Below are 11,670 nucleotides of genomic sequence, written 5' to 3' on the forward strand. Positions count from 1 at the left end.
ATCAAAAATCAAATCTATATTTATAGGAGAGCTTCGACTATTATTTAGATTCCTGCTAAGATTTGGTTTTGGAATGTGAAATCTAATTGCGTTATGAATGGGTTTTATTAAACATTTATTTCTTATTATTTAATTTTTGTAAATTGCATTTTATCTCTATAATGAATATCATTTTTTCATCAATAAATTGTAAAGACATTTTGTTAATTATAGAAGGTACTTGGTGTATATATATATATATATATATATATATATATCTTATTATATTAAAGTTTGGTTTCAAAGTTATTCATTAACAAGATTTTGATACTGTCAATTGTATCAATAAAATGTTGACACATCTCAATTCTAGATTTATTAAAGTATTTCTATAATAGTTATAAAAGTTATAAACCTATAATAAAAAGCAAATCAACACATAAATAACAAAAATATATATTAATATATCAAAAAACATTTAAACTAGTTTCTAATTTATTTAGAGAAGCTCTTTTCATATTATAATATTATCTCAAATTTATATGCAAAATCCTACTATATTAATCAAAAAATACAAATATGAAACTAACCTTATAAAGTGTAAAAAAATTACATTGGCATGTCATTGATCTTAAGCAAATGTTTAACTTTTCAATAAAGGTAAAAATGTAATTATCTCAAATTTATTAGACATTTTCAATTTAATTTTTGTAAATTGCATTTTATCTCTATAATAAATATCATTTTTTTGTCATCAACATGCTTTATGATAATAAATTCTTTAAATATAAATAACAAATATAATGCTTTAGTATAATAGCTTTATCTATAAATTCATTAAATTGTAAAGACATTTTGTTAATTGTAGAAGGTACTTTGTATACATATCTTATTATATAAAGTTTGGTTTCAAAATAGTTCCTGCAAAGTTTTAGATGTAAACTCAGGTCTAGGATGGTGGTGCTGTAATAGTGAGAACCAGACCTTATTATTGGTAGCAAAGTGTCTTCGGCGGAGTCCTTCCCCCCTTCGTTCGAAGCTAGAAGCTTCGTTGTGGGCTATAGAGTTTATTATCTCTGGAGATCTGCCTTGCCAGAGTTTTAAGACGTACTGTGCGAAGCTAGTTGCATTGGTGCAGTCTTCTGAAGATTGGCCGGTATTCTCCAACCAGCTAGATGATTTTAATTTGCTCAAGGATTCTATTCTTTTTTGCTTTCTCCTTATCCAGGATTTCACGCTCGTCTAATTTGAAGGTGGATTGCCATGCTAGAACTTCGAGATCTCTTACTTCTGTAATTTCTTATGTAAACTTATTTCTTCTGGTTTAAGCAACCAATTTTGGAGTTATTTTTTAATTAATGTTTGGTTGACAAAAACAAAAAGTTTTAGTTTTAAAGTTACTCATTAATAAGATTTTTGATATTTGTCAATTGTATTGTTGATAATGTCAATTTTAGATTTACTAAAATAATTATATAAAATTTGTAAAAGTTATAAACTTATCATAAAAAAAGAAATCTACACATAAATAACAAAAAAAAAAAATTAATATATCAAAAACCATTTAAACTAATTTCAGGAAGCAACAAATAAGACGCGATACGTATCAGTTGGATAGAAAAGACAATTTTTTTTTCATTCTCTTCTCTTTTTTCTCTCTCGAAGGAAACGTCAGGCGATCGTCCATGCGATTCACCTCAAATCCGGTACGTGATCTTCTTCTTCGGTGGTTCATTTCGATTTCTTCCTCTCTTTTTGTTTAATCTAATTCGATTTCGATGAAGCTAAGATTTACAGTATTGTGATCTTTGAGTTATTTGTTTGTTTGTTTGTTTCCTTTAGATTTACAGTTTTGTGATCTCTGTAAACCTAAGGTTTTTTTTTTTTCTGTTATTTTTCTGCAGGTTTTGGTAAAAAGTTTTCTTCTTTTACGTTTCTCTGATGGATCTTTCACCACTAGCTTCATTACCAACATTGGGTTTGTGGATATATTGAATTCAGTTATGTATGTTTTGATTTTGTTCCTCGACTCTTTTTTGTTTGCCTTGATTGTAGCATTGACTTTAAGATAAGACACGATTGAGCTTGATAGCCAAGAACGGTTTCGGACTATCACTACTGGTGAGTTTTGTTTGCGGAGTCAGTACTTAGAACATTAATCATCTTATTATGAATCAAGTTTGATAGATTCTCAAGGAGATGAACACCTATAACAGTTATTGAATGTGCTGTGGTCTCTTTTGTAAATGGAATGTATTTTTCCAATGCCGCTTGATTGAGTTTCTCTTTGTTTGGCTGGTTACTTTGCTAGGTCTTATATTGTTCATGTTGTTGGGTTATTTCATAACTTTATACTTCATCTCTTTGTATGAAATCTGCTTGATGAGTACTGTATTTAGCATTCCCATTTCAAGTTAGAAAGATTGTTGAGATGAGATTGACGACAAAGGGCATCATTCTGGTTTGCAGAGCTTTCTTCTTTTCTCATTTCCCCTAAAATCACATATCACAAAAAGGCATGTGACACTGATAAGAACAAAGCTATGAAACTGCTCTTATTGATCCAATTGACCAAACCAGACAGACTTGATTAATAAGTAGCTCTTTACATCTTCACGTAGACCCTCTGTGTCATCTTTGGATTATAAGTCAATCTTGTGTTTCATTTGTGCAGGTATCTAAATCAATAGGGGATGCATATTTTTGAAGCGCCCAGAGTTCTCTCTTGACCCTTCATTCCCACGGTTCCAACTTCCATCTCGCAGTACGGCTACAAAGACCGATCTTATCAGCACAGCCTTCTGTTTTTACACAAGTCTTACAAACAAGCGACAGCTTTGTGATATTTGCATTAGATGGACTCTGGGAACATATGACCAACCAGCAAGCTGTAGAGATAGTGAATAAACACCCTCGTCCTGTATCATACAGGCTGTATGTGCCCTACTCAAGATATTCATAATGGTTTATTCCTAGTTTTTTTTTTTCGGCTTTTTCTGATGTTTATATATGAATGAAACAAACACAGGGAATAGCTCCCTCATGGTCTGTCAAGACAAATTTGAGTCTGCAAGGCTCCATCAGAACAGAGTTGATGCCGCCAAAGCTATGGAGGGTTGTGTGAACAGATCCATTCAGGATAATCTCGATACATTGCCTCATATTGTGCAGAGAATGAAGACGTCATTCTCCATTGTCGATTAATAATCCTCTGTTCGGAAGAAGGGGCATCCTTACTTTTGCCCCTTGCTAATCATAGTTATGTCTTTTCATTATCACTCAATAGATAAACACAATGGGCGGTAGGAGTAGGGTATGGTTTAAGTATATCAGACCAAATGCTAAACAGTTTGTTTTTCACTTTATATAAGATTATAAAGATCTTGAACAAACAAGCTTTTTCACAATATGTGGTATGAGGCATAAACATGTCAAGAATTTATGTTCGTATTTTTTATCGATTTAGTAAAATATGCATAATATTTTAATATTTTTTGTTTTCTTTTTTAACGTAATATAAATAATTGAAATAATTGTTTTATTATTTTAGATTATTAAATTTTGATAATTAATAAATAATTGTTTAAAAAATTATGATTTTAATGGTTGAGCAACTTCGATAAAGTAGATGAATTTTGTTTAAAGTTGTTAGTGGATTAATTTGATTAATTTAATATTAATTAGATGATTAGTTTAATTTTGAGCTACTTATATGGGTTTAGAAATTGTGTAAGTATATAGGCTCTTTCTTACACCATCATCATAGTTTTAAACTTTTCAAAGTCAATAAAACCATCCCCGTCTGCATCAACAGCTTGAACCATAACAACACATTCTTCCATTGTATGCTTTTCTCCTTGTCGGTTCAACACAAAATGAATATCACTCGCCGATATCTTCCCGACACCATTCATATCATATGAATCAAAAGCTTGTTTCAGAGTAGTTTCAACATTAACATTTTCTAGCTCCAAACCCAAAACAAATTCATCAGCGTCAATTTGACCATCACCATCCATGTCAAGCACTCTAAACATATTCTCAAGTTCTTCAGATGTTATTGAAAGATTAAAGGCACGCATTGCTTCGGCAAATTCGTCCAACGAGATTTTTCCATCTTTGTTCTTGTCAACCGTCTCAAAGACCTCTGCAACAGACATCGTTGTTGTTTTTGAGTAAGGGATGATAATGTAGATATTTTGAGAGGTAAATGAACAATGTTTTTATGGAAGAAATCAAAAACCAAATCTATATTTATAGAAGAAAATCGATTACAGTTTAGATTCCTGTTAAGATGGTTCTGGACTTTTTAAGACATTTTTAAAAATTTAATTTTTGTAAATTGCATTTTATCTCTATAATAAATATCATTTTTTTGGTCATCAACATGCTTTATCTAATAAATTCTTTAAATATAAATAATAAATACTGTATAATGCTTTAGTATAATAGTTTATCTATAAATTGTAAGACATTTTGTTAATTATAGAAGGTACTTTGTATATATATATCTTATTATATAAAGTTTGGTTTCATATTTACTAATTAACAAGATTTTGATACTTATCAATTGTATCTATAAAATGTTGACACATGTCAATTCTAGATTTATTAAAATATTTATATAAAATATGTAAAAGTTATAAACCTATATCATAAACAAACAAATCTACACATAAATAACAAAAAAAAATATTAAAATATCAAAAAACATTTAAACTAATTTCTAATTTATTTAGAGAAGCTCTTTTCATATTATAAGATTATCTCAAATTTATATGCAAAATCCTACTATGTAAATTGAGAAGTAAAGATATGAAACTAACCTTATAAGGTATAACATTACATTGTCATGTCATTGATCTTAAACAAATGTTTAACTTTTCAATAAAGGTAAAAAATGTAATTATCTCAAACTTGTTAGACATTTTTTATTTAATTTTTGTAACTTTTCAATAAATATCATTTTTTTGTCATCAACATGCTTTATAATAATAAATTCTTTTATCATAAATAATAAATATAATGCTTTAGTATAATATTTTTATCTATAAATTGTAAAGGCATTTTGTTAATTATAGAAGGTACTTTGTATATTATATAAAGTTTGGTTTCAAAGTTGCTCATTAACAAGATTTTTATACTTGTCAATTATATCAATAAAAAGTTGACAAATGTCATAAAAGTTTTATTAATATATCAAAAACCATTTACACTAATTTATAATTTATTTAGAGAAGCTAAATTTGTATTATCTCAAATTTATATGCAAAATTGTTGATTAATTTCAAATACTATGATTGTTTATATTGTGTAGTCTTTTACATTATTAGTTTAATTCTTTTTACTATATAAAAATTGGTTTGAAAATTAGTCATTAATATGATTGTAACACGTGTTAAGTTTATCGATAAGTTTTTGAGAAGTTGGGAAAAAAAGATAAATAGAAAAGTACTAACAAAGTTTGGTTTTTAAAATTAATTGTGAACGCGATCTTGACATGTGTTAATTTATCGATTTAAGATATTAACTCAATATAAGTTGGTAACATAAGCAAGACAAGTGTTAACGTATCGAACTAAGATTACGAAACATGTCAAAAGAAAATATTTTATTTTTATCTCATATATCCTAAAACAAACACTTGAGACGAGATTACAACACTACAACCAATTGTGATGATTTACTTAAAGAATTTATATTATTTATTTCAAATTCCTTTTCTAATTAGAAAATTTGCAATAATTTATAATAAATTTAATTATATATATATATATATATATATTCCCTTTTTTAGTTAAAGACATGTAAGAAGAGTATTTGTTTCTTAATTTTTAAAAAATTTATGATATAATATTTTTGGATTGTTTATTTCAGTTTATATTGTGTATCTTTAAATTATTTAAGGTTTATATACCACCATACTCATAATTCTTTTATTTAATTAGTTTTCTCTCAATTTCTCAACATTTATCGGCTGGTAATAAACTCATTGCAATCGAGTATATTTTTTTTAATGAATTTTTCTTTTGAGTAAACAAAATGTCAACAAAAATTTAGTAGCTAAAGAAAGTATGTCGAAGTAAACCATATAATTGGCTTTAGGTGTTCATAGAGATATTTAATAGGTAATGATTGCAACATCCCGGTTTCAAGAAATATGGTATTGTATGCAGATATGTTTAAAAGAATTGATTTGTCCACCTTTGTAACCAAAATGCACTTATCTTTATAGTCAAATATCTTAAGAGAACTTCATATTCAAGCGTGTTTGAGCTAAGAAAGTTTCATAATAGACGACTTTTAGAAAAGTGATTGTTGCAATGATGCAAGTAAAACAAAACACGGAAAATATTGTTTGATGATTTGTAAGATCGGTAAACAAGTGTTTAAAACATCTTAAATATAATGTACCGGTCATCCGATAAAAGTGGGCTCATATGCCTAGAAAGGATGTGGATCCCACGGTCGAAGTGTTACAGACTTGCAGTGATAAGAACTTATTTTAACAATAAAATATCTTTGATTCTAAAAACATATTTTAGTAGTAAACTATATAGTAAAATTGGATGTTAATAAAATGACGGTTTGACAACATGTTTGTATGTAAAATAATTTATGAACAAATTGTGAAACCATAATTTAGCAAGATTGTGAAATCACGTTTGGCGATTTGGTAATAATAATAATGATGAATATTTGATAAAATTTTTGGTTATTTATAATTTAGCTTTAGATTATTATAAGAAATTTAAAATATACAATTATAAATTATTGTATTAAAGCACAAAATGAATATATTGTTTCCTCACTAAACATTTATAAAATATTTCTATTTACTTTTTATGAATAGTTTATATTTATAACAAAATATTAATATACTTTTTGTTAAATTTAAATTTATTGAATTTTAAATCAAGCATATATGTGGCGGGTCTTAGTTTAGTATTGATCTAAAAAACGATCTGAAAAATATTTCTCATATTTTTCTTGTCTACAATATTTCTTTTATACAGTTTACAAATGTTTCTACATGAAAGTGTTATAATGATACAATAATTTATAAATTCATTTTTATTGTGTTTTAAAAACTTTTATATAATCTATGTAATTTTAAAAAGTTATTGGTAAATAAATATTTGGATTGTTAGTAACATTATATGTATGTACACATAGATTTGGAAGAAAAATGGTACACGTTGATACTCAGAATTATTTTTCTCTATACAAAAAAGATATATAAGAAGCATGAAACCTGTCTTTACGAGGATTAGACATGGTAAGAAATACATAAAAGTTAAATACCATAAACTGATAAGTAACATAGACAAACCACCGTTCAATTAGGATGTAAATTGGAATTTCGAATTAATTTTCAGGTAATCCGAGTACAGTTAAATACATTAGCTACTTGAATTTGTCTAAATTTTGTGTAAGACCAAGTCACATCCTAATTTTGCAAAGTTTAGTTTTAACTTGGACCATTCTCGTTCAGTTATTATATTAATCACTCCTCCAAAAGTTCCTAAGTAAAAGCACAACCTCAATTATTTTTTTCACTCACAGATATATATACAATTTGATCTTTCTTTTTATTCCTCGACAAAAAAAGAGTTCAAAATTTTATTTACATCTTTAAAAACACACACTATATCATCAAGACAATATGGCTGATGCGACGGAGAAAGCCGAACACGACCGTATTTTCAAGAAATTTGATGCTAACGGCGACGGAAAAATTTCAGCAGCCGAACTAGAAGAAGCTCTTAAGACACTTGGTTCGGTATCGCCTGATGACGTGAAGCGTATGATGGCTGAAATCGATACCGATGGTGATGGAAACATATCGTATCAAGAATTCACCGATTTTGCAGCTGCAAATCGTGGACTTATGAAGGATGTTGCCAAAATTTTCTAAAATGTATTTGCGATATCCTTTTTTCATTTGAAATGTCTGAATTTTTTTTATTGAGAGATTTGGTTCTAAGCATCGTACAATTTTTCTTTTGTTATTGTAACACTCGGTGAATTTTATTTTATATCCTAAAAATATCATGTAATGTGATGGGTGGTTTTGGATCATTGTTGAAAAGGGAACTACAGCAACAAGTTCGTTTAGTTTTTGTTACTACGTCAACAATGAATGGTTTGTCGTAATTTGGTTTAGGCTTTTTTCATCCATAATTTTATGGTACGCGAAAAATCAAGAAATGATAAGACTGAAGATGTTCCAAGAGTTGTACTGTATACATATTGAAACATCGCATGTTTTAAGTGAGTTTTAGAGAATGTGATGCTGGTCCAACTTTAACATATCTTTCAGTGAATACATTATTGTACTTTTCAAAAAGGGTAATTAGTACTTACTAGTACATGAATTCAAGATTTGTTTTTTGTTTTTTGTTTTTTGTTTTACACATTCCTAGGCAAAACGGTTCCACCCACTTGATTAAAAGCTGACAATGAAGACCACAAAACGGAAAACTAGAGTTTGGACTCCGGCTTTTCAGAAAAAGACTCGAGAAAATAGGTTAGATTCTTTGCTTCTCTCATCGTCGTCATCTCTCCCCAAACGTTTAACAACAATCGAGTCGGTCCAAATTCATTCATGCGTCATTCACAACTCTTTTAGGATGAAATTAAATAAGGTCAATTCGTTGCAAAATTATAGTATAAAATAAATAAAGTCACTTCTTTATTACTACTACTCTCGCCTCTCGGTCGTGCCCTCGTGCTGTTTTACATACACACAATTTCCTCGTTTTCGACGACCAAATCACACACAAATGGGGTCCAAAAAGTAAAAGCACGGAATATTTCGGCCGAAATTGTCATAAAAAGAAACTAGTGGGGTAAAGTCACAGTATAACAAAAACATAAAGGTTACGGTTTCGCAATTTTATTTTATTTTATATAATAAAAAAAAAAAAAGTTCCCTAAGTTTTTTTTCTTCTGTTTTTTTCTTTGTGACGACGTCGTCATTGTCATCACCGCCGCAACTCCGCCGCGAGTTTCCAAGCCGAAGCAGCAACGAGCGGTTTCGTCTGCCACGCAAGCATTAGGCTACCGTCATTCTCCTCCACTCTGTATCCATCTCCGCCGCCGAACAACGCCAATAACAAACTCGCTTGTTTAAACGCGTCGTATCCGAGATTAACCGGGTCAAACCCGGCGGTTCCCATCCGTCTCCGCCACTGATCCAGCGTCTCGTGCCGCTCGACCCGATCGATTCCTTCCGCCGCCACCACGTTCAAAATCTGTCTCCCTAAGTAAACCTCCGACATGACTCGGTCTTGGCCCGGTATCACAACACTATCCTCGAGCGAGTCGAACAGGCTCGAGTAGTAGTGAAGCGCTTCGTTAAACCGGTCTAAGAAAACGACGCCGTTATGGTTCGCTTCTTGTTCAACCACCGTTACGATGCTCGGTTTAACCGCTTTAACCGTAGCTAACAGCTTTTCGATCGAACCGGGTTGGGCTAAAACCGGATGAAGCTCAAAAACCGAATTAACCACTAGAGTCTCTGATTCGGGTCGGGTCTCGAACATATCCGGTTCGAGATCGGGTAATCTCTCCGTCGTTAGAGCATTGAATTCGAATTCGACGCCGACGGCTTGCGCCAGCTGAGCTAGCTTCCAGCCTAACTCTTGGATCCCTTCACGATTCGACGGAGCACCAACGCCGGTTAAACGGAACGACGGTGGACCACCGGGTCGGAGAGCTAAGGCTTGCATTAACGCCGGCCACTGCATCCCTTGATTTAACCCTAGATCGATTACGTGCACGCCACGCGCCATCGTAACAGCTTCTAGAATCGCTTGGTTGGCCGTGAAATGTGCGAATTTGAGGTACGGAGACGAGTCGTAGAAGTTCATCTGAAGCAGCTCTTCGAAGGAAGGATCAACGGCGGCGGAGGAAGGGTGGATCCGATAAATCCGACGAGCTAGGGCTTCGGCGAAGTAGGTGGCGACTTTCCCCATTGCTCCGGCTTGAGAAGCCGCGAGCGATCCCACGCGCTTCACGAGAGCGTCCGCGAGGCTCAGATTCTCTTGCTGCACCGCCTCGGCGCACGCCACTAGCGCCTGGACGAGTCTGATTCCGGTCTCTTCGATGAGCACCACGGAACGAGTCGACTCGCTACTAACTGAGTCACACCAAGGACCGAGTCGAATCCTCTTGTTGCTGCTGTTGCTACTGCAACAAGACTCGTCGTCGTTTGTGATTGGTCGCAGATCGCAAACCCGGGTCGGGTCAAGATCCGGGTAGTAGCTAAGTCCCGAGAGCATGGTCTGAGCCCAGCCGGAGAGATCAGAAGGGTTGTAATGAACCGTGTCGTTTAAGAAACTATTAGAAGAGCCAACAACGTCGTTGGACAAGACCATTTCAAGCTGTTCAAGCTTGTTTGCAACATCAGCCATGTCCGAAGATCGAACCTTGTACCCTAAAGCAGCGAGAAGCTCGTCTATGTTATCATCTCCACCACCAACACTGCTACCTTCAAGCTTCTTACCATATTCGGCCACTGAAGGAGCTTCTTGTTGTTCAAGATACGTTTCTTGATGACTTCGTTTCATGATCAAGAAGAATGGTAATTTTTTTTTTTTTCGGGTTTGGTTGATTGAAATTTTTAATTATGAGTGTGTTTGGAATTGGTTAGACAAGAAATGTGGAAAGAAAGAGAAGAATTTAAACACGAGAGAAAGAGAGAGAGAGTAGAGAGGTCCAATGAGACAAGTGAGGGACCTGGAGAGAGTGTGTAAGTAAAGAGATAAGGAAACAGAGGCAGTCCATTATAATTTCGCATGTGTTTTTTTTTCTTCTTCTTCTACTCTCTGTTTTTTTCAATTACTTTATTGAAATTTCTGATCCAAGTTACAAAAAATTCGTCGCTCGATGTGTAGTTTTTATTTTTTTTGTGTGTGTGTTTAATGGTCCAATGGAGTGGACTGTCACAGTCTTTTAAACTATTTTTTTAATGAACTATACTTGGGTCATCTCTAGAGGTACCTCTTCATTCACTTCCTTATAAAATAAAAAAATAAAATCTATATACATTATTATAAAATTAAAAACTTAAACCGCTCTTTAATAAATCCAAACCAATATATAATTTTGTTTTATTTAAAAAATCTAAACCCTAACCATCTCATTTGTGAACCCAAACCGACATATAATTTCGTTTTACTTGTCAAATCTAAACTCTAACCATCTCATTTGTGAACCCAAACTGACATATAATTTCGTTCTAATCATAAAATCTAAACCCTAACATCTCATTTGTGAACCCAAACCAACATATAATTTCGTTCTACTTGTAAAAATCTAAATTCTAACCATCTCAATTGTGAACCTAAGCCGACATATAATTTTGTTCTACTTATAAAATCTAAACCCTAACTACCTTATTTGTAAACCCAAACCGACACATAATTTCGTTTTAATTGTAAAATTTAAACCCTAACCATTTCATTTGTAAACCCAAACCGACATATAATTTTGTTCTAATTTTAAAAATCTAAATCAAGTCAATATTTAACTTTCCGTAATTAAAAGTATACAGAATTTGTTTCCTTAATTTGTTTTGCTTTTTAATTTAGTTTTGATTTATTTTTTAAATAAAATATTAAATGGAAGATTCTGATTGGTTGAGAGAAAAGGGATGAAAAAAAAGGTTCACCTCTACCTAAATAT

General features: G+C 31.8%; 2 protein-coding genes, 1 long non-coding RNA gene and 1 pseudogene across 4 annotated transcripts; 2 read left to right on the top strand and 2 right to left on the bottom strand.

Moving 5' to 3' along the window:
- Window positions 1–1,556: 1,556 nt before the first annotated feature.
- LOC104706042 (uncharacterized) lies at window positions 1,557–3,371 on the top strand. Its single transcript, XR_015564606.1, has 4 exons — window positions 1,557–1,685; window positions 1,884–2,100; window positions 2,654–2,913; window positions 3,008–3,371. It is a non-coding gene; the product is annotated as an uncharacterized LOC104706042 (long non-coding RNA).
- A 241-nt stretch (window positions 3,372–3,612) lies between these two features.
- On the bottom strand, window positions 3,613–4,240 carry LOC104709185 (putative calcium-binding protein CML32 pseudogene; annotated as a pseudogene). Its single transcript, XR_015564605.1, has one exon. The product of XR_015564605.1 is annotated as a putative calcium-binding protein CML32 pseudogene (transcript).
- A 3,329-nt stretch (window positions 4,241–7,569) lies between these two features.
- On the top strand, window positions 7,570–8,061 carry LOC104706043 (putative calcium-binding protein CML29). The gene has a single exon (XM_010422172.2). It carries the CDS (start codon window positions 7,646–7,648, stop codon window positions 7,895–7,897), a length of 252 nt encoding a protein of 83 aa, XP_010420474.1. The 5' UTR covers window positions 7,570–7,645; the 3' UTR covers window positions 7,898–8,061.
- A 719-nt stretch (window positions 8,062–8,780) lies between these two features.
- Window positions 8,781–10,973, bottom strand: LOC104706045 (DELLA protein RGL3). Its single transcript, XM_010422173.3, has one exon. The coding sequence runs from the start codon at window positions 10,551–10,553 to the stop codon at window positions 8,967–8,969; it is 1,587 nt and encodes a 528-aa protein (XP_010420475.1). The 5' UTR covers window positions 10,554–10,973; the 3' UTR covers window positions 8,781–8,966.
- Window positions 10,974–11,670: the final 697 nt, after the last annotated feature.

Source organism: Camelina sativa, chromosome 8 (genome assembly GCF_030686135.1).
Source record: "Camelina sativa cultivar CO46 ecotype springtype chromosome 8, ASM3068613v1".
Classification (NCBI taxonomy): domain Eukaryota; kingdom Viridiplantae; phylum Streptophyta; class Magnoliopsida; order Brassicales; family Brassicaceae; genus Camelina; species Camelina sativa.

What these genes read in the sequence shown, in the direction of transcription:
- LOC104706045 (XM_010422173.3), bottom strand. Translation starts at nt 10,553, where the DNA reads ATGAAACGAAGTCATCAAGAAACGTATCTTGAACAACAAGAAGCTCCT.
- LOC104706043 (XM_010422172.2), top strand. Translation starts at nt 7,646, where the DNA reads ATGGCTGATGCGACGGAGAAAGCCGAACACGACCGTATTTTCAAGAAA.